Genomic DNA, 24153 nt, shown 5'->3' on the forward strand with positions numbered 1-24153 from the left:
TTTCCGGTACAATGAACCTGTAAATAAAAACTGGACTGGAATCACTTTCTTTCTGCTTGACGTCATGTGATTGTTCAGAAACTAATGTCTTGTTCTGTATAACAGAGATGCAACATTGGGGTCGCGGTGGTGCAGTGGCAGGGTGTTTGGCCCTGAACCCAGAGGTCCTGTGTTCAAATCCGGGGTCCGCTGAATGTCCTGTTGACGTTGTGCCCTTGGGAAAGGCACTTTACACAGTTTTCCTTTAACTTCACTCAGGTGAAAATGAGTACCTAGTTTCAGTTAGGAATGTCCCTCGGATTGGATGTTAAATGTAGGCCCTGTGTTTGAGGAGAGCCACACCTTGAACATGTAAAAGAACCTGCCACACTTATCAAAAAGAGTAGGGGTCCTTCCCGGTGTGAGTAGATCAAATAAGTCTGTCCGGATTTGCAGCTTGTTAGCTCTTCATTGCAAACCTAGTGTGTTACACCATGGGACGGGTATGCAATACAAACAAAGTACAATGGTAGGAAGACTCTAAAGCTAGACAGAATTTATAGCTTAGTGTTGAAATCCCCACTGGTGGTATGTGTATGAAACATCTGTTGCAGAGATTGAGTTAGTGTAAGTAGATACCAGTCCTATCTAGTAGGAGGCCTAGGGGGAGGGGGGTTAACCAGGATAAAGTCTCAACAGATAAGAGTCATACTACAGCTGTTAGGATAAGCTGTGTGCTATTGGCCTTAGCAAGGGCAGACCTTGTTAGGACAGGTCCAGAGGGTAACAAAGTACATGTATTAGGGGAGAATGACAAGCAATAGAGGATCCACGGATGACTATGATAATATGAACTTCGTATGTTAAAAATGTATGAAGATGAGAGGGGCAATTTTAATTTTTTTGCTGCTGTTTAACATAAATTTGGGAGTTTGGACACTAATGTTATGCTACTTCACCTAAATCCACAGGGTTACATATAAAAAAAAACGGGTTTTTTTTTGGATATATGCTAATTATGCAACATCCAGTAATACTGCCAGAAATGCAAATTTGACAGACTAACGTGTTCAGAACACAGTCTGAAAAGCTTAGAAAACTCAAAGACGAAGACAACGACGTCAAAACGATGTTCACCCCGGTGTTAGTTCGCTGGAGCAAAGTATTTTTTGCGATGTTCATGTAGCTATGTGGAATCCGATGCATTTTTCATTAAGAGTTAATTGACACAAATCTGGCAAAAGAATGAACCATCATTTCTATTCGTTACATGCCAATATTATTGAAGAGAAAATGCTCAAATTCTACAAAAGACCCCCTGCTTACATTTCTTTGAATGTATGTTTTCATAACAAAGATATACAGATGTAGTGTACAATATGCTGTATACATTTTATGATCAGCATTTCTTTATTAATGCCATAATTGATTGATTTTTTCCTGAAGTAGATATTCATTTTAGAGTAGTACTATACATGTAGCTGCTATGCTGTTCCTTTGCTTCTTGTGGTTTATTAATTTTTTGTACTAGACAGTGTACAATTGCATCATGAATGAAAAAATGCATATGACGAAGAACTCTGTTTAATGCATTATCATACTCGTACATATTACTCGTACATATCATCATGACCTGACATGGCTTTTGATTGGAGATCAATAACTGATACGTGAATTGAGATAAGATTTGTAACGATTTTTGCGACGGATTTGACAGTGATTGATTTAGTGGACAGTTTTTTCCGTTCCGTAGGGACCTGTTAGAAAACTGGTTAGTTTGTTATGTTCAAGATATGTCAGCTGTAATTTTAGATCAATTCACTTAGTAATAGAAAGATGCACTCTCTCTCTCACACAAAAAACAAACACACACTAACACAGACACACACACACAGTAACACACTATAGTAACACTAACACACACAAACACGTATACACACTCTCTCTTTCACACACACACACACACACACACACACACACACTCATGGACCGAAACACACACACACACACTCACTCACTCATGGACCGAAACGCACACACACTCATGGACAGAACTACACACATAGACATTATATTCGCCCAAAGAAACTCACCTCACTCCACACACGCACGTACCCCCACACACATTTCTTGTTCTTTTATCTAAGTGTACGTTTTAGTTTGAAAAAGGTGTTTTCTGCACGGTATAAACAGCATTGTCCACCAACAACCCTTGTCTAGAGCCTATGTCAATAGATTCTTAAAAGATTGTATGAAAGCCATGGAAATACAATTATCATTTAGAATAATGAATTAAAACTGTTACATCGATGAAGGTTAGACATCCTGGTAATAAGATACTCCAAAAAAGCAGTTACTCAAGCAAGCAGTTACTCAAGCAACTGGATATGATTTTGGAAATGGTCCGATGCATCCACTACTTTTCATCAGTGACTCTGTTACAGATGACTATAATAAAAGTTTCTCGGTGAGAAGCTCTAAGACAGTCTGCCATCTTTATTCAACTGATCATGAATGGATGTTCGCTTTGCTAATCGTATGATTTTCTCAGTACAGTCTGAGTACAGCGTATTGCAGATGGAACTGGTCCAATTGTCTAATATAGATTGACCCCCCCTGCCCCTGGGGGGACACTTCCAATCGCGACCCAGGGGAAGCGTTACGCGGTATCTCACTTTGTCAGCTGCTTTACGGTGTGTGGAATTGCCCATTATAAACGACAGTTTGGGAGGGATTGGGTCACTTTTGAATACGTCTAAGTCAGAAAAGTTGACGAGATTTAGTTAACTTAAAGTGGGAAGTTCTTGATTGAGGAAAGGGGCTTCATATAAGATTTTGGTTGCAAAAGGAAAAATATTTAGAGTAACAATCATGTTGTTGATTATTATTGGGCACATTAGCACAATTGCATCATTTATTTATGTCATATTTTCAGCAATTACAAACAGTGTATAAAAAACCCTCACCAATGTTCCCTGATTTTTTGGCACTAGCCAGGTGTATTAAAAACAAAAATCATAGCTTTTTTACACATTAATACAATCTTATGATGCTGCATTCACACCCTAGATATCCTTTTGCAATGCAATGCAATTCTACTTTCAGTATATACTTTTAGTATAAAAAAAATATGTCGAACATTGTCCAAATCTTACTTTGAGTGCCTTTAAGGAATTGATATCTGTTTTTGTCCACATTCTTTCTGCATACTATTAGACAGAAATCATGATGACATTCAGTCGACATTCATTATTTTAGTAGTTTTTGCACTAAGCCAGCAGAAAATGGGTTGTCACTCATACTTAAATTGGATTTTTCAAGGCCCGAGGCAATGATGACTTGCAGCGAAGATTTAATGAATTAATGATAGCACAATCGTTGTTCCCATGGACTCTGATGGAAGTGAAATTGTGAATGGCAAGGTATGGATTCGGTGTGTAAGAACTATATTCGGTAATCCTTTAAGACCAGGGCTGTCTCCAGGACCAGTCCCTCGGTATCACAAATTTGCTCGATGGGAGGGGAAAAGATTTACCCCATAGATTAAAAAGTCTGAGCTTCATGACATTATTTGGTAAAAATGTATTTTTGTAATGACATTTAGCAACGAAAAAGTAAACAAGTAATGGGAGGGGAAGGCAATCATCTTACTTTGATACATATCTTGGGGGCTTGATGCTAGAATGGAACTTCAAGGATGGTTTGTCCTAGAAAATAAACTATTTCCATCTTAAAATTCCTTTCCTTTTATAGATAGACCCAAAGATGCCTTGGCAATGTAGCTATGGAATGGTGTTGAAGTGAGACAACTCTGAATGAGATGGTGAAATGTAAAGCCCTGTAACAAGCCTTCTTAGCATGCTGTGATTAATCACTGTTGTCCAAAAAAGGTCAAGGTTCCCTCTAAGGGGGCAAAAAAGGTCATGTCTCAAGACATGCGGTAGTGACAGAGTGCCGTCCGGTGAATGATCAACCCTCCGTGGACAAAAGATGCTTTCAAAAGACGCCACACAAGTCCTGTTGACCCGTAGGAATGGAACTGAATTGGTAGCTAGTCGAGACTGGTGAGAACAGTGGGGACGGTGTCTGGTGTATTGATCGGTGTCAAAGTTGAACTAGAACTTGGAGTCAGGTCAAGACGGGCATCGTATGTAAAAGAGTTTTGTGACAGCTAATTTTCTCATCGCACCGGACAATCTACGGAGGCCTTGTATCCCCTTGTTTTGAAGACAAGATAACTTGTGTACTGTCTATTACTGTAAGTCACTTCAATATAGCGTTTGGGGGGAAATGTAGTAGGTCACGGCACTTAATTTTACCGGGGGGAACAAACATTACTGTCTCAATTATTAGTGATCAAATATTTGCAATAATGAGATTTTAGCGGTTGACCAGTGACCGTTAAATTAGCTAAAATTAAGTTACAGTTAACAAATAAAAAATTACAGTAGGATCATAGCTATTGTTCTATTCTTTGGTAAAGTTTTTTGACAAATTGTGCAATTTGTCAAAAAAATATGGTAAGCAGATGCTCCATTGATCTGAGAATAGAGAGTATTTTGACGAATTTTGATACTATCATGCTTTTTCGTGAGTTGTGCCAGAAAGTTATTCATTACATGCATTCATTAACCTTCTCCCTGCTGCCTAAACCAGTAAGCAATACAAAGCTGGTGCCAAATGGCTGCATTAGCGTGCTGAAGGTTAGAGTACCCTTTTCGTAACTATGGGCCCTTTACTGTATTCATACATTGCCCTACTCAAACTACATAAACTATGTATACTATGGTAATTTTGTTGATGTTAGTATTTTATATACAGTAACATCACTTAAGGCCACACCAATTTTTTTTGGTTGCTTCCCGGAATAGCCTCTCCTGTTTTTCCTGTTTTGAAAAAATTGGGTCGCTAATTCACATTCACAAATTTTGACTCACAATTTTACTATTTGTTCAGTTGTAAAACTCAATAGCCATCAAAATAGATTATAAAGGCCTGAACATACCTAAAAAGTGTGGTCACACTTTATCATAAGTTATACTTTTTCAGTTATTAAAACTATTCCTCAATATCAATCCATATATTACATGGCAAAAGGTAATTTTGTTACTGAAATTATACTGTACTAGATCCAAGAAATGAGTGCATTGCATAAAATGAGCCATACAAAGCTGAAACTTGAATAATCCTCTTATTCTTTATGTTATGTAAACCCTAAGCTTATAAACTATTTGCCAAGAAATGTTTCACCCTGTCGCTACAATTTTTTTCTGAAAAAATCTGAGAATCAACAAATTAAATTGGTAAGGCCTAAAGGGGAAAAAAATGAAGCCTGTCGATACAATTAATAAAGAAATGGTTTTTGACAGGAATTGATCCTAATGCCTTCCTTCGTCTGCCCTTTGTTGCAAATTCTAAAGAAAGTCCTCAATTAAGGACCTCTTCAAATAAGCTCTTTCAATGAGTGCTTTCACTGGATCAATCCTGGTGCCAACTTCAATCCAATCATCCATCTAAGTAGTACAATAGACAGTAACTTGGCTGCCCTACAACTATACTACTACCTTTGATGATGAGGTTTAAGGTTTATCGGAAAGCGATGTTTGGTTTGAAATTGAAATATGTTAGAGCATGATGTTTACTTCATTTTGTTTAAGCCAGCATGTGTATGATTCTTTGTTTGTTTGATTTTTGTCAACAAAATAATCATGAACTGATTTCTATTTTGTGAGTAATACCATACTTAATATATACAATGACTTTGTCCAAAGAGCATCTGATCAGCAGATAGGAAAGATCTGAAATCCTTTGACAGGCTTTGTAGATGAGTAATTTAGAAAATCTCAGCATGTCCTAAGATGTGTTTGGTATGGCAGTAGTTTTGCTTACTCCTAGAGTTCTTTTGTTGTTTTACTTTCTACAGTGTGTAAATAGTGGTAGGTAAAACTAGTAACCCTGCAAAATTATTAGTGTGAACTAAAACTTCTACCAAAGCTAGTAGACTGGTTTTAATTTATCAATACATCAGTAACTTGCCAGAGTCAACTCATTTGCAAACAACTGCTACAGTATCTTACAAATGAAATTCTTGCATTTTTACTTCAGGGTGGAAATATGATATATACAGTGTAGATGTAGTAAGATTCATATTTTCATACATGTCGAATTATTGAGACCTAAGTATATTACATACAATATTATTTTGAATATTCTGAAATTGAAAATGAACATATTCGACTAAAATGGTCGGAGCACAAGCCTGTCTGACAACTGTTTCATGGCCTATATATTTTGATCTACTGAAATATTGATCACACGAATGTCCCTCTCAATTCTCCATGTATGATTAGTGTCGGTTAAATATGGCCTGCACAGCAAAATTGGAGAGCCAGATCAATATATATTCACTGGTTTGGAAAACATGTTTTGCTGTAGAATTGGCTAATAAGTCATCAGAGTGCATATTTGAATAATCAATGCTGACGCTTAATTAGGATTTCTGCATTGAAAGTCTTGCAAAACTAAACTTATCTAAACTAGTGTTGTGTAGATTTTCCATTGCTTATGTATCTGTCTGTCCATACATGTCGACTCTCAAATATCAGCTACGCTGCCTTGAGAGTCGGTGTAATGTACTGTTGCAATTGACAATAAATGAATAAGTCTTGCTAGATGAAAATGATACCATCTACGGTCCGATCATTAAATATTAGACTATTCTACTTATGCGTCGATGAAGTTAGACATCAAGGTAATAAGACACGTCAAATAGCTAGTTGATGCTACTTGAAGGACTGACCGCTTCCAAAATCATATCCTGTTGCTAAAGTAACTGCTTTTTGACATATTCTACTTATAAGTCTCAATATTCTTTGAGCATTGTTAAGAAGTATCTAAGATATCCTTATATACTCTTTCACTCACTTTCCATATCAATGAAGCAGGCAGGTGATGACTGCTATGTTGGTGTCCTTCATTTGCATTTCAGTAGACCATAGCAAGGTTTTGATAGTAATTCCTGTGATATACCCTTCTATAAGTACTGCTGAGTACCTAACCACCGAACCAGACCTATATAGTTTTCAAATTACGTGTAAAATTTATGCCAATATGCAATTTTAGATTTATTCGAAAGTAATTATTTTTAGTACACATATGCCATGGGTTCAGGTCCTGACTCATAAGTCCAGACCTGAACCTGAACTTCTGGACCTGAATCTGGACCTAAACCTGAACATGGGTTTAGGTATACACAGCACTATCTATATATCTACAGAAACTATTCAAGAGGGTCAGAAAATCTCAAAATGTCCAGAAATGCTTGAGCTAGGCATCAATGAAATGCAAGTTCTTGTATTTAGATTTGAAAAGAAATCTTGAAGTTTTCATTTGTAGCTGATTGATGGCATTACGAAAAGTCCAGATATTCTTCTTATAGTATACCATTGATTAACAAAACAATCAGAGATGGCAGCCTTCATTCCCTCAGACAGCATTAAAGAAACACAGACAGACAAGCTGAAAACAAGACTTCAATTTCTTTGGATGACCTCATAATGCAATTTTATGTACTAGTATATGGACATTACTGTCCGTGGTGCTGAAATAGCTATTGTTGTAAATTTCCAACCTTCCGTTGCTTCCTTGTCCCTTAGTGTAGCTATGGCTGCCAAATAAAGCTAAAAAGACTTAAAATTTAAAGGTAAGTACCCTAGCCATTTTGAGGCCATGGGGCATTTGGATGTTATCCACTGTGTCTAGGGCACGGTAATTGAAGAGGGAGTCCATTTCTTTTACCTTCCCAACCAAAGTCATTTTACACCTGGGTGGAGCAAGGAAAGTCGTGTTGAGTGCCTTTCCCAAGGATAGCCAGGATAACTTCTAGCCAGGAACACCAGGAATCAAATCTGTGACCTCACAATCTCGTGTCTACTAGCCCAGCCACTCTGCCATTCAATGCCGCAAAATTTTTGCCACCATTAAATGTAGAAAAGGGAACAAATAAGTGCTACTTCATAGTCAAAACTGTTTTTTTCAATTTGTGTTTCCTTTCTGCTGATCTACCCCAAGTTTAGATTTGGAACAGTCCAAGTGCGGTTACCAAAGGATTTACCCTAACTAGCAATTAAGCTTATTAAAAGATGTTCCTTTTGCCGTGGCACCCTTTTAAGTCATAGGTCACATCCTGGGCCACTTTCTTTTTTTCTTACTTTTGATTTTGAAGTTCACATAAAGTTGCTTTGAATAGTTTCATCTGAGTTGATTTTTTTTTACACTTCAATTTTATTTTTTGATTGACATATCAAGCTTCATCCTTTCCCTTCCAATTAGATATCACAACACACTTTATTAATGAGCCAATCAGAGCAAAGATAATATATGCTGATGGTATTGTTGCATGAGAAGCCCTTGGGATGTGTTAGATAGGTGCAGCTGTTGGCATAAAACAAAAACACTTTCATGTAGTGAAAGAGATTAATAAGCTTTTTAATTCATTTTAACATACTGTTTGCATTATTTATCAATTTACTTATTATTTTGTTTGTCAATTTTTTTGTGATCTATTTCTTGGTCTTTTCTGTTGTTGACGTTGGTAAGTGTATTCAGATTCTTTCCTCTGATATTTATATATATATATATATTACATTGGTGAATTGTCCCTGATGGAATGTGTCGAAAGATTCATTCTTTTTAGCGTTTACATGTGTGATGTGCAAATGTAACTGTTTACTTTTGTACTTCACAAAAAGCGGGCCCTTTTTTTTATTTTTATAGACTTCATAGCCGTACCATTTCACCAACTCTCTGGCAGACTCTGCATTATAGAACACCATCAATTCTTGCCTGTCATATTGCGCCATCATGGCCTATCAAAATGTCTAAAGGACTCTTTATTTACAAGACTTAATACAGCAGAAGGTACTTTATGCTCTCAGAAGTGCAAAAAACTGTCGCGCTAGCCTGGGTTTGTCCTAGGGGGCTAGTTAACCCTAACCCTAACTCTCATTAAAGTTGTGACATCTATGACACTGTCCTAAATTCCTAAATAATCGTGACACATCTGAAGCTTTTCCACTGTGCTTTGAACATTTTGCTGGCATAAAGTTTCTACCAGCATTGACTTTCTCCCTGCCACATAACCTCATAACCTTTAGAGAATTGGAAGCCTAATGGCTACTTCAGTGTGCTAAAGGTTAGTCAAATAGGACAGGCATTGAAAATGGTGTCCAACGAAATAAAGTTATCAACCATGTACTTTTCTACAACTATCGTAGAGTGGAACTCATTGCTATCAAGTACAGTAGAAGCATCCTCACCAGATAGCTTTAAACAACATTTGCAGTCAGATTTGCGAAGGTTAGGTGTGACAGGCCATTCAGTGTAATATAACCAGCTGCTGCCATGCCCCATGCCTGCGAAGCTGGTGTGTTACGCCAAAGGGCGGTTATACCGGCTTTATAGAACCAGATACAGAAAGTGGTTCTAAATTATATCCTTTATTAAAGCGGGATTAAAACTCTATGGGATTGTCATTTATTGTTAAGACATTTATCATTATTTGATCAATACTTTATTATTTATTATGGCACACGTGTATTTGTTACTGTATGAACTTATTTAGATGAAATATGACCTTTTGATAAAAGGTTCATGCACCTCTGAGTGATCCTCATTGACATACATATTTATATGGAATTTTATCTTAGTACATGTAATAGACAATTATTGCTTTGTATTAATGCAAATATTAGCACTGTCTTTTATGATTTTTCATCGATGGCATATTCCCCTTAGGTTCCGGGTCGGAGTTCAAATCTGATCAGGGATAGGGTTATGACCTGGTAATCTGCCAGAAGTGCATGGTCGTCACTGATTTCTGGCCCCTATTGCTTGGTGATCATTTTAGCTGTGCATAGATTGTTTGTATCTCCTGAAAAGCCTGTAAGTTGTAGTATTTTTGGGCCTGGTGAAGTTGGTTCACCATCGAAGGCTTGTTTGTATTAGTCCGCGCCAACGATGATGCGTTTTTTCGCCTGATGACCCAAATAGCATCGTTTTTAATGCATTTTCACCGAATTTGCGTTATCAGAGATTGCGAAAAAGTTATCACGACTTTTTTTATTTTTTTCATTTTTCAGAGACACCATTTACTAAGCTTTCTCAGCATATATTCCGTGACCCCAGGAAAACTATTTTTTTCTGAGCAGGTTCGATCAAAAAAGTGTAAAGAAAAAAGATAATTTTCGGGTCCAAAATTTACATTTTACTATGGTTTCCACCCAAAATAAAGGGACAACGGACAATACCAAAAAATACATCGGAAAGCAGCAGAAAACGGCTTTTCGCCCGTGTGATGACATTTTCCGTCCTACTTTTCTTGGCGGAATTGTAGCCCGTCGACCTGAGGGTGTTGGCCGACATACGAAATCTGGTTTCCACCCAAAATAAAGGGACAACGGACAATACCAATAAATACATCGGAAAGCAGCAGAAAACGGCTTTTTGCCCGTGTGATGACATTTTCCGTCCTACTTTTCTTGGCGGAATTGTAGCCCGTCGACCTGAGGGTGTCGGCCGACATACGAAATCGTAAAAAAACTCTGGTCCGAGACCTTAATGATATCATCAGATGTCAAAGGTGGAAGGATGGTGAATATGATATATAAGCTGCATTAAACAACATGTAGCTAGTTCATTTTTTGCTACTATTGTAGATCAAAAGTTTGTTATTCCTTTCTTTGCTGTCAATACAACCATGTGTTCACTTGAATTATTGCTTGAATTCTAACTTTTCTCCAAATTGGTATATTTCGAGCAATATGTGATATAGTTTGTACATGTTCTTTAGTGTGTAGTACTTTCTCGAGCAATATGAGATTTAATCTTTGTCATTTTTCTCCAAAATGTTCCCTGGAAAAGTTTATAACAGTTTCCTAATCACCTGCAACTGCTATGGGGAAACTAATTTAGGCAATATCACTTGCAAACCACAATTTATAACACCCACTATTCTCCTAATCCAAAAAACTAATTATCGAAACAAAAGCACAGAGGCTGCTGCTACATCTAAAGCTCTATCTTACTTACGAACCGTACTTTCATCTTTGATAAGGTCCTGAGTTGCGATGCGCACCCCTCCCCCAAGCTAACTGTATCGTAACATCACTCCAGTATCAGACACAGCAGGCAATTAATCACTGACATCCCCCTCTAATCGATTCGTCCCAGGTCACACTAGTTCAAACACTGATGAATCATTAATTCGTTATCACTTCATCGCGGGGAGCCGACCCTGCTTCGGGAAACGTTTGTCACATAACACAGATCAACTCGCGAATGTTCGCACAATGTATTAAATACTAGATAAATGATTTCATTACCAAACTCAATATTTACCCAAGCGATCAGTTATTCCGTTATGTATCATATGGGAATCGGCGCACTGTATCTCTCAAAAGGGAGGAACAACATCTAGTTTTGTTTGAAAGGTTGAGCTTATGTTTTATGCAGATGCGTGAGAGATTGTGTGACGGGATATTGTATTTCGAATGGCAGGAATGAAACTGATAAAAGTGCAAGGAGAGGCGTCAGCAGAAATTTAAGCCCTCTGTTTATCAGACAGGATTTTGTACTTAGTTCTTAGGTCTTATATTGCAAGTCGAATAAGTTTACCAGATTTGAAATTTGATAATAAAGCTGCATGATTGCAACTGCAATTTTTCTCCTTATTGTCAAAAGTTCAAATTTAAACTTCCATTTGGGGCATGCCAAGCTGATTAGTGGAATAATCAGCGGCAACTCAAATTGTGCTGTTTCTAACAGCAGTCAGAAGTTTATCATTAAAGTTTCAATTTTTAATTTTGATTCTTGCTGAGTTGATCAGCTATATTTCTCACAGTCGCTAGGGTGCAGTTTGTAAGTGTACGTCTAGAGCTATTGACCCGAATTGATATTCAGGACTCGCAGGATTACCAATTTTAACGAAATTTGGGACAGCCACTCAGTGGCACACGACGTATGATATTTGTGCTAAAAAGTAGTCCATGCGCCAAGCAAAAACAGCGTGTAGCTATGTAATTTTGAAGATGTCCTGCATGACATTGTCTTGACGTACATGTACATTTTGTATATACAATGTATGTAGTGCCTGCTTGAGCTCTGCCATTGCTGAGCAGTTCTGTCACATGTATCTGTGTTTTTAGATTTTGTACCACTGATGTGTGATGAAATTTAAGGTATTCTGTATCAATAATGTCTTAACCAAAATGTCCACTATGTTGGTAGGTATCTGTGTTTCTTTTTAAATTTCATACCACTGATTTTTGTACTGATGTAATTTAAGGTATTCTGTATCAATGATGTCTTAACTGAAATGTCCTTTATGTTGGTAGGTGAGTTCATCTTAAGCAGATATACTTATAAGTATTTGGTGCATCTTCAAAAATGCTGGGCTAATTGCACTATATATGTGTACATGGTAGATGTACTGTTACAGTACCAGTATGTGACTGTGCATTTGTTTCCTTTGATCAAGTCTCACCTTCTTGTTGTTGTTTTTTTCAGGATTGATTAGATCCAGGAATGAAGAAAATAACACGATCTCAGAAAACAAATTTTGGATGTTTGTGGAAAATTTGGGCTGATATTTAAAATCTTGATATGCCATGTTTATATCTCTATACAATTGAATGTGATCCCATGGTCCCATTGTGTACAATTGTGTGTGCAATGATTGAAATGCAACAATGTTGTTGACGCATATTTTCTACATGTTACCCTGTTTGTAGATGATTGATACACATCATGCTGTTACAACCTGTATATAGTATACAGACCACACATATATACCCAGTATAGTGAAAGAAGTTGTTATATGTATGCAATGTTTATTTGTGTTTGAACAGTTATGTATCAAAATGTACAATGAATTTCAAAGTAACTTTTGTGTACAAAAACATCTAAATTTATGGAACTGTTTGTTTCGGACAGTTGTGCCTGTGATGTTGAAGGCTCTGACTTACAGCGAGAAGCGAGCAGGGTACAGCGTAGGGTCCCACGTGCGAGACGCGGCCTGCTACGTCTGCTGGGCGTTTGCTCGGGCCTACGAACCCGAAGAGATCAAACCCTACGTACAGCAGATTGCCAGGTAAGGGCCCAGTCACATACTACATACATTGTATGATTGGCTGAGAACATTCTTGAGATGATTGTGCATGTGTCCTGCAAAATTCAGCTGTGTGTGTGTGTGTGTGTGTGTGTGTGTGTGTGTGTGTGTGTGTGTGTGTGTTTCTGCAATTCACAATCATACACATGGCCATACGTCCTCATTGCTGCTGTCTCTGTCCTTGGGACTCAATCATAAGCTGTATGGGTAAGGGTAAGGGGGTGAAGTCTGCCATCTCCGACTGCCTTATATATATTTGCACAGTATTATACATTACTTGTACATGTGCACAGTATACTAAATCTGATCACAATTATATCATTGACAAATTGGCTACTAGTGGCCTTTTGAAAAAATTAAGATAACTCATATTGCATGTCATAAGTATGAATAATTAACAGAAGTGTTTTGTTCCCATAATCAGCGCATTTACAACGGAGCCAATGTTTTATTTATGGGTCTCTGTTGGCTGGAAATTGCTTTAACCTGTCAATGTGTGCAAATATGTCCACACTAAAATGGTGATGTGGTCATCCAGGGAATTTTGCTTCAATTGAACTATGTTTGCTTGCAAGGTACCTTTAATAAGACAATAGTGTCAGCTTAATTGTACTTGATGTGGTACATATTACATGATTGTGTATCTATTTCTAACAATATTATTTTGTTTTGATTTAGTTTATCTGTTTCACCAAGATATACATCATGTGATTTTCAATGATTCCTAGGGGGAAAACCCCGACATACATGTAGAATAAGTCAACATTACAGCAAAAATTAATGATCATAATGGAAAGAAAGGTTCACTAATTTAAGAATAAACAAACCTTGAAGTTCATAGATAGGTAAAAATCATTCATAAAAAAACTTAGAAACTAGTAATGATAGTAGACCAAGATATCTTCAAGTTGGTGCTGTATATATATATTATGTGTGTTCAGATCAGACATCAAATTATGATAATAGCAAAGTCAAATGGTGGATCAACTTAGATATAAAATACTTTTACGAGGTTACACATCAATGTGCTAAGCAGGTTCGGCTTTGGATGAAGAAAACTCTACTGCAAAAAGAGTAAAAAATTGCCATGGGAATATCTTTTCTCACAGGAACGATATGGGAAGTCAAGAAGAAAATTAAGGGTTGACCTACATTTTTTATTTATTCTTACTGTCATTTACATACATTAAAGATTTACATTGTACAGTACAGACCTGTTATGAATAATGTTATGTCATAGATGTATCTTGGCCACAATAATGTTAGATACGTGTATTCCAGACCTGGTGATATACAATCATGTAACTTATCACACAGGCTTCCACTTTTATCACACGGGCTTCCATAGAATCATCCAAACACACTTCACATGCGCCAAGTGCACTACTGTCAAAAAAATTGAATACCGGATTCAGATGTTGAAATTTTTCTTAGTTGTCACAATCTTTTGTTTAAGAAAGCAACTTTTCTCAACTTCTGGAGCACTTTGCATTGAAATGTGTGTTTTCCTTGGTAGGTATGACATATTGATAAATTACAACACTGTTAGAAAGTTCATAAATTGAACACACCAGTGGATCATATACATCAACTTTAACTATCAATGAATTGTACTATAATTGTTTTATATCATGTCATTGAAAAGCTTGCAACTGAAAGCAATAGTTGAAAGATCTAGACAATCCATTCAGCATATATATTTTTGATAGATTCGCATTTCATATTGGAGTATCTGAGAAAAACAGAATGTACAACGTTTGATTATTGATAACCTGTGCATTATTGTGCCTACTTGATTGATTGTCAATTTTCACAATTCGCTGCACCTCCCTTAAACAATGTTATCATAACCACACAAGCCTAACCAGCTGGAAAATTGGATCTTGTTGTAGCTTTGACCCTGTGCGCTACCTGGTACATGGGTGCAACTGTACACTGTTTGCACATGTAATTGCTGGTGTTAAATAATTTAACAATTCCAACATCACTTGAGAGCTTGTCACAGTCCACGCTTCAGGTTGGCTTAATCGATTCCAGTCCCACATTGTTAATGAGCAGTGATATTCATCGCATAATCTTTTGGTCGTAAGATTTTCAGTTATCTGACAGAAGCAGCCATTTACAAAGATCTGCGACAACCCTTTCTGTTGAATTTTGTACGACGTATCCATGATTGTCCCCCAAATGCCCAAGATTTGCTGTTACAGTTACTGTATCAGTAACTGTTCTAAACTGAACTGTTACTGACAGTGATAATTATATGATAGCAAATGTGACTGGGCCCTTACATGTATGCCAGTACATTTTAGATAACTGTTGATGGAATACTACCGGTTTTAGCAATTCTTTTGTACTGAACCAGGAACGAAGTTGTTACCGTTGCCTTGCCGTTTGTGTGTGTGTGTGTGTCTGTCTGTCTGTGTCGGTGGAATCAAGCTGTGGCTTGAGAATCGAGCTGTGGCCGTATGATATTTGGTAGGTGTATAGTGGTGGGGGAAATGAAGGTCAAGTTTGATAATGGTCACCCACTAGAGGCTTTCTAAGGCACTGCAGCAGAACTTTCGGTTTTGATATCTCGTGTTCTGGACATGCTATGATTTTTTAGTGATAAATAGCTCGTTTGGAACTGTTTTGCTGACAAAAACTACATGTTCTAGAAAAGTTTCAATGTCATAACAGTTCTTCCCCATATTGAACAGCCTTCTAGCCAATTCTTTTTATCAGAGGTTGTCTGTGTTCGATTGTTAAGCCTTTCATAATTGACATTTACACAAAAAAGATCCCCCAGCTGTTTTGCTGTGGTATTACTATAGACAGATCTTTTAACGTCCTTCCGTGACATAAAGACTGTGTCTGCCACTCGCCCCTAGAGTCGTCTGGTCTAATTGGTAATTTGAAAATAAACTGTCGTTCAAGTGAGCCCGTCTGTTGTGAAATTGCATGTTTCAACGAAATTGGATGATCCGAAATGCAGCAATAACAAAAATTAGTGATTTGTTTCATAGCAGATTTATCGTGGACCAATTTTTCTTTTAAAAAGATTTTTGTTAAGAACACCAGAACCCACAAAATGAAAAAATGTACATTGCACGACATAAATCAATGATTGTAGTTGTCATACAGTTATACTCTGCATAGGATCATATTAGATAAATTAGATTCTATGAACTCCAAGGTATTTTTACTAAGAAGTATTGTTTATTGTTTAAAAGAGCACCATGTAAGTACCATGTTTCTTTACACTACAATGTGTGCTCATTGATTGATGAATACAAAGAAGTAAGTGAATTACCTGCAAAGGTTTAACCTTCTCTCTGCTACCTTGCCCCACAACCAATACAAATGTGACTGAATCAGGCTGAAGGTTAATATACTATCATTACCCAGTGGTCTCCTGTTATTAATATGCTTTTCTATGTTGGACCTTTAGTTTCTTTCGACAGAGACTCCAATTGGGATCTCTACTGGCAGAATCACCGATTGCAGTCTCTATCCTGATACATGCATATTATGGTGTTGTAGATTTAAAATCAGGACAATCATGGAAAAGCCTAGGATTTGAATTGGACACTCTCCTAAAGTGTATGACAGATTGGATATGGAGTCTCTCCTATGACACTAGGACAGATTGGAATTAGAATAGATTCATAGTTTGTCCTACTAGTAGGACAGATTGTGATTGTCCTAGGACAGATCCCGATTCCAAATTGTCCTCTTCGATTGCAATCTGATGACAATCTAGCCATATACTATAGACATATGCATTTTAGGATAATCCGCAATTGCCCTGAATCCCATTCTCTGTGGTCTATCTTGATGTAGTTCAGAATATGGTAGCAAACTTAGGCCTAATGCAATATTTTCATATAATTTAGTGTAACAGTTCAACTTGTTTCTGACTAGCAAACTTCCCATATTTCCTCCTGTAGTGCTCTGGTGATCACTGCAGTGGCTGACAGGGAAGTCAACTGTAGACGTGCTGCATCAGTGAGTATACAGACAATACAGTACAATATGAAATCATATGATTTGCATACGTTTTGTACGAGTTAGTGTCCTTGACATGTTCAACTGGTTTTCCAGTTAAGAATTATTATTTTGTTTTGCCAGTCCACTTTAGTGACGCTGAAGAAGAGTGATGGATGTCACTCGAAACGTCCGGAATTAAGTCTCCAAATTTTATCCAGTTGTAGAGTTTGAATTTTCTTAAAATGTTAATATATTTACCTGGATGTCTAACCTTCATAAATGGGTATAATAAGATTATGCAGTACTGTTAGATATGACATGTTTATACGATACACAGTACAGGCAATGCTGTAAAATATGACATGATGACACATACTTTATATATGATACACAGTACACAAAATGCTGTCAAAGATGACTTTTATATGACGCAATGCTATGAAATATGACGTTCAATATGCCAGATAACCATTATCGGCAGCAATTCAGAGATCCAAGCTGTGCATTAAAAATTCATTTATCTTTTTATTGCTAGCTAAGCACACAGTAGCTATGAAATATGATTATCATGATATCAAGAATAAATGGTGTTCTGTTACATGTATGTCACATAATCTGATGTCATATTGATGTATTATGTATTATACTTCATTGAAAATGTAGCATGGATAATTGACACATTTACATACACTAAAAGTATCTGAAACGTTTGGTATATCCTAACTGAAGCCATACTTCTATGTATATATTATTAGTTATATGTATCTAATTCGGAATCCTCTTTTTTGAATACCCTTTTCCTTTTGTCTTCAGGCAGCCTTTCAGGAGAATGTCGGTAGGCAGGTGAGTAAACCGAATGAGTGAAGGAAGGAAGGAACGAACAAACAAACTAATGAACAAATGAATGAAAGAAAGAACAAGAATGATCATTCACGAAGGAACAAAGGAATGAATTGATTAATGAATGAACAAATCAACGAGATGACAGACACAGGCTGAATTACATTCATTGTACTTTGTTCCATTTCATTGTTCAGTTTACATTTTAAAAAAGTTACCCTGACTATAGACATTCCTTAAAAACATCTAAATGGCTATTTTAGAACCCGTGTTCCCCCTAAGCTCAACCCTCTGCCCCCAGGCAGATGTCATGTATTGACATACTTCTTATCGTATGGCTCTGCAACCCCATTGGGTCAAATTCCGCAGACCCTGAGGTCAAAGGTTTGAGCCCCTGACAGGCACATTCTAGTTATACGGGCTGCATTTGTCCTTTAGAGGGGACATTAAGCCGTTGGTGCCATCTATGGGGGGCGGCCTCAGGTATTAACCTAGAGCTGACCCTGTGTGCATTGGTAGAAAACATGAGCTGTGGTGAAGCTACATTGCACTTTCAACAAATTGTGGCGCCACAGTGGCAAGGTGTTTGGCTCTGGGTCCTGGATTCAAATCCAGGGTCCCCTGATTTGTCTGGTTGACGCTGTGCCCTTGGGAAAGGCCCTTTACACGGTTTTCCTCACTTCACTCAGGTGTTAATGAGTACCCACATGTAGCTTCGGTTAGGGACATCCCTCGGATAGGACGTAACATGGAGGTCCCGTGGTTGAGGAGAGCCAAACCTCCATCACGTAAAAGAACCCACCACGCTTATCAAGTAGGGGTCCTTCCCAGTGTGATGAGTGGATCAAATAAATCTGCCTAGATATGCAGCTTGTACTCTTTGGTACAAACCTGGTGTATTACGCCTTGAGGAAGTTTACTGGGTATGCAACACATTCAAGCAAAATAATAAAAGCGTCTTGATTCGCCCCAATATAAGAGAATGGCTGCTTTATTTTTCTTTATTACCTCTTCTGATACAGTTTTTACCCTTAGTAGCCTGAACCACTACTGCTCTTATTCCCACTTACACTGTTACAAAATGAATGAATGAATTTATTGCTACACGGCACAATGTATGGCAACAATGACAAAGCAATTAATACAATAAACACTAGTCTATTCCAAAAAAAAGAGACAAAAAACAATGACTTCAAGAATATGGATGTAAATGTCATACTGACAGTCTAATGTCAAGTCTCATTACTCCTCCTGGTACCCTTAGACAGTCACGTTAGAGAAACCATGATCTACTAAATGCAACATCAGTAATCTCCAAGGTATCCTCACTTCAAATATCCAGATGTTCAAGACAGTCTTCAGATTAGGCCTTGATAGCACTGTTTCTTAATGTAGCCGTTTTAGCGTACCCTGCGGAATTATGAGAGTTGACGATGTGGGTTCAACATGAAATAACCTCCCATTGTCTGAGCCCCTAGTAATCCCTAACCCTAGGATCAACTCAACAGACCTCTTCCTGTTTCAGAACCAATAGTGGGAGATTTTTCAATGGTTAGGACAGTCTGGATGGAGAATTGTAACATGCATGATGATTCGCTCTTACGTAAACCACTTTGTGTGTCAAACCCAGCTATTGGCTGTTCAATCTCCCGCCTTTTAGATTGTAAAACCCCCTTCATACACACATTGACTTCCTTTTTATTTCTTTAAGACCATGATGCTTTCTATCATACACTATGTGAAATATTAACCAGCATATGTTGTTCACAACAATTACTTTATGCTTAACATGTATACATAAACTCCTTTGCCCAAACAGATGGAACAATGCTACGCTTGATAAACTTTATTTATGGCTTTGTCCTTGGAATGAAAATGGCTTACTTAACCAACCGCACGGCAAATAAAGTATTCACACGATACAGACATGAAGCTCATAAATGCTTCAACTCAACCTAGTGGTTCTTCAAGTACATAATATATATAGAATTGAGCTATCAACTCTATCACTTGTTGTGTCAACTTTACTCTTCTGCCCTGTGTATCCTGTTATTGGGGTTTTTCAAGCATGATGCTCCGTTCAGTGGCCATTACAATAACTGTCAAGTTCTTTGGCTAGGCAAATATTGATGAAATCTTTCTCCCACTACCTGGCTTGTGTCGGAAGTTTTTCTGTCAAAAATGATCTAATTTCCCAATGTTGACATGTACGTTATATCACCCCTCAATGTGGTGTAATTTTCAAATCTACTCCCTGCTGTATTATTAATTAATTGGTAATATGACCTTGACCAGGGTTCTTAACCTTCTCCCTGCTGCCTAACTCTGGGTGCCAAATGGTAACTCCAGGGTGCTAAAGGTTAAACGGTTGACTGCAAAGGGTAATGCTTTGTACTTTAGTTTTTACTTCATTATGTTCACTGGAAGCACACATGAGTTGGTGACAGCAATATTCTTATAAAGGATTATTTCTAATAACATATGGGTATACACTGTAACACTTATAATTCCTCCACTTCTCCAACTCTTATAACTCTCTACTAATTCTCAATTCAGAGTTCTATCATAAGACCTGGTCATCCAGTTCTCTCTTGTCACTGATGAAAGACAGTGGATGCTGTCTGAAATGTCTGCCTGTTTCAAAATTTTATCCAGTTGCTTGTCACTGTCATTTGGCGTATCTTATTACCTGAATGTCTAACCTTCATTGACATCTTATATCTTATTTAACTCTAATATAACTTTAAGTCCGCAACATTAAAAAAAACATGTTATGGAAGCCTTCTCAAGAATGACTTGAACACCTGGCTATCTGAAGTGTGCATACCTTGAAGAGGTTGCTGATGGTGCATTAATTTTATTTAGCAGATCTCTTTAAAACGTTCACTGTTTTTGAAATGTGGTGGTCTTAGAATACCCGGCCAAATTAAAGGAGTTGATGTTACCTTTCATTGTTATTGTTATTCATATTGATTCGATAACTTTTCATTTGTCTACCTTACAGGGAACGTTTCCCCATGGTATAGACATAGTGACGACAGTGGACTACTTTGCAGTGGGCAGTAGGAACAACTGTTACCTGAACCTGAGCGTGTACGTGGCCCAGTTTGAGGAGTACACCCAGGCCCTGGTCGACCATCTGGTCCACCACAAGATCAGCCACTGGGACCCGTAAGAACTCTTCCAATCTCATTTACTGTAGATTGTTTTAAGTTTGCAGTAACTTTATTCTGACACAAGGAGGTATTTGCAGTGTTTAAAGTTAAAACGATACTGTAATAGTACGGTAAAGTGCATCTTTGTGGGGCGATGAGGTCACGGTGAGAGCTTGATGCGTATTACTACCCCCCCCCCCCCCAGGCATTAGTCTAGCTTGTATTTCATTATAAGGCCACACCAATTTAATTTTTGGCAAATAGTCTGGAGTAAGATATAAGGGTTTGCATAACATAAAGAATAAGAGGATTATTCAAATTTCAGCTTTGTATGGCTCATTTTATGCAATGCACCCCTTTCTATGATCAGTAGTACAGATATAATTTCAGTAACAAAATTACCTTTTGCCATGTAATATATGGATTGATATTGAAAATTAGTTTTAATAAATGAAAGTTATAACTTATGATCAATATGACCATGTACTTTTTAGGTATGTGCAGGCCTTTATAATCTATTTTGGTGGCTATTTAGTTTTACAACTGAACAAAAAAATGGGGGTTAAAGTTTATGAATGGGAATAGTGACCCTTTTTTTTTCAAAATCATTATGGAAAAACAGGACAGGCTATTCCGAGAAGCAACAAATTAAATTGGCGTGGCCTAATCTATTTGTAACATGACAGACATTATTGTAGTAGTAGTATACTCTTAACAATGCAAATAACATTTGGAGGGCATGTCTTAAATTGTTGTTTCATAGAGAGTAGAATGTATTACCTAGGATGACTGAAAACAGGCAACGTGAAGCTGAATGAAGCAAAAATTAGTTACCTAGTGTGGAAATATCAGTGTTAACCACCTCATGTTCCTTTGTCAAAAGAAGAAATCAGTATTTCTCAAAAGCACTATTTGGTACTTAATTTCCTGTGTGCTTTGGTAATTCTTCGGCCCTTATATGTTCATAACTTATTAATGTATGGCTTTTGCCATACAAGTTTTTCTTCTATCGCTCAAACTTTTGTATAACTTACCCGTTGCCTCAAACTTGAACAGGTTCGGTTTGGAAAAGGCTATCCAGACTAACTTAACTGACAGAAGCATTGTCTTCATTTTGCACAAACAGCAACAGTGACACTAAGATTAATTCTTTCATTGTAGAGACCAATTCACCATATTCTAGTGTACAGCCTAAAGCCATGCCACCCCACTCCTCAAGCACAGCAATAAATGTGGTCATTACACCTGTTGACGGATTAGGTTAACTGACATGCAGCTGTGCTCCTGCAACCATATAACAAGCCATGTTCTCTCCCCGAACATGATTACACACCCTATTAACCGCCCTACAACCACTCATGGATCGTCTATTCGTCTGGGTTTAATGTACAGCTCCGAACCCCTAGTGCCGCAAATGTAGTTTTGGAAATGACCCGAAGTGTACGCGGTCCAGGCCGCAAAGGTGTTACATATTTCCCGAATGGCCACTCCGCAGGCTATTACAGGCAACCCTTTGTCTGGCCGCCCGGACGTATTGGCCTCCAACGTCATTAAAAGTACATCTACGAGCAAGCCGCAGTCTATTCGACTGACGGGAGACTTGTTTAAAGCGGTAACGGTCACTCTGTGTAAAGCGGGAGGGCATTTTCACCTTTCTTTGCACTCGGCTTGTACCCTCGGGTTTTGATTTGTTACGAGCGTAATGATCTCCGGCTCACCTAAGTGTGATAGATAGTAGAAGGCTTTAACATTTTACAGTCTCATTTGCCAGAGCAGTACTTTTATGTCAGCCCACCGAGGCAGTCATACATTGTCAGAGGTTAGATATATTAAACGTATTTCCTACTATCACATCAAGTCGTTAATGTGGACATAATACATTTATTTCCAATGACTCAGTACAGGTTAAATATTAAGTATTACTTCAGCAAGGTCAAACTATATGTGTATTAATCTCCCATATAAAATGTACATCTAGATGACATTTGGGAGATTATTGGCCATGATGTGAAAAATCTGCCATAAATTCACAAGGGTTAAGACCCGTATGGATAGCTGTAACTTCTCTTGCCTTTTCGCGCCCTCTTAGCGTTGGCCTCGCGCAGAAGTCTGTGACCTGACAGTAACTAACAAGCGGTGATTTCAAGGATATACGATTCCCGCTGGCGTAATAACGCAAATCTTTGACCCTCCTTTGCTCCTGTTCAGCCTTGTGCACCAGATGTCCCATTGGGGAGGGGGGCTACTTTAGGTGAAATACTGTAAATGTTGAAACGGTTGTGCTGGTTTTATTCTTATGGCTTTTGCGCTGCCCTTTCTACTACAAAATCATGACACCTCTTATACTATAATTCTTGATTTGTTAACTGTTACTTGATTTTAGCTAATTCAACGGTCAGCTAGAATTTCATCATTGCAAATATTTGATCACTAATATTTATTATTTACAGTGAATTTACAGTGTCAGTATATATATAAATCCCTGTAAAGCTATTCTTACCATACCCAGCAGAATCATACAAATGTTATAGTTGACATTATGAACTCCCTGAAACTGTGTGTGTGTTAGGGCCGACTTTTCCCTACTTCAGACTTGTCGATATTCCAATTCTTGATCCAAGAACTTTAAATATGTTGAATTCAAAGGTGTCATGAATATGCTGCACATTATCCATTTCACATTTATTTACCTCTTCAATTTAAGTCAAAAGAATTACTGTGTAATCATCATTAAGGTTTGGCTTCCACATTCAAGTCGTGAGTATTAGTCTAATTCCTCATATTTCAAAGCTATAGTTTGTTGTACACAACCAAATGTTTTTACCTAAGCTGACATTTGGTGACTATCTGTCACCTTCCTCAAGGCAATTCTGACTGGTTCATATTGCACTGCAGCACAGGTATCCCTGCTTATAAATGCATTCCCAAACGTTAAAGAGAGGCTAAACTTAGAATTTAAAAGTCGACTATTCTTTGCTAAATATAACCCCAAGTCAAGTCCTCACTTGTTTTACATAAGTCAACCATAGTTGAGGGCTCTCCCAT

The 24153-nt window shown here is 37.6% G+C and overlaps 1 protein-coding gene across 1 annotated transcript in view; it reads left to right on the forward strand.

Moving 5' to 3' along the window:
- LOC136440919 (tubulin-specific chaperone D-like) overlaps window positions 1-24153 on the forward strand; it is a 154159-nt gene that overhangs the window by 103165 nt on the left and 26841 nt on the right. The window contains exons 15-18 of the mRNA XM_066437102.1: window positions 12970-13126; window positions 17074-17131; window positions 17927-17956; window positions 20958-21124. Coding sequence (XP_066293199.1) covers window positions 12970-13126; window positions 17074-17131; window positions 17927-17956; window positions 20958-21124 — 412 coding nt within the window. The remainder of the gene's footprint in view (window positions 1-12969; window positions 13127-17073; window positions 17132-17926; window positions 17957-20957; window positions 21125-24153) is intronic.

The sequence above is a fragment of the Branchiostoma lanceolatum genome, chromosome 8 (genome assembly GCF_035083965.1).
Source record: "Branchiostoma lanceolatum isolate klBraLanc5 chromosome 8, klBraLanc5.hap2, whole genome shotgun sequence".
NCBI lineage: Eukaryota > Metazoa > Chordata > Leptocardii > Amphioxiformes > Branchiostomatidae > Branchiostoma > Branchiostoma lanceolatum.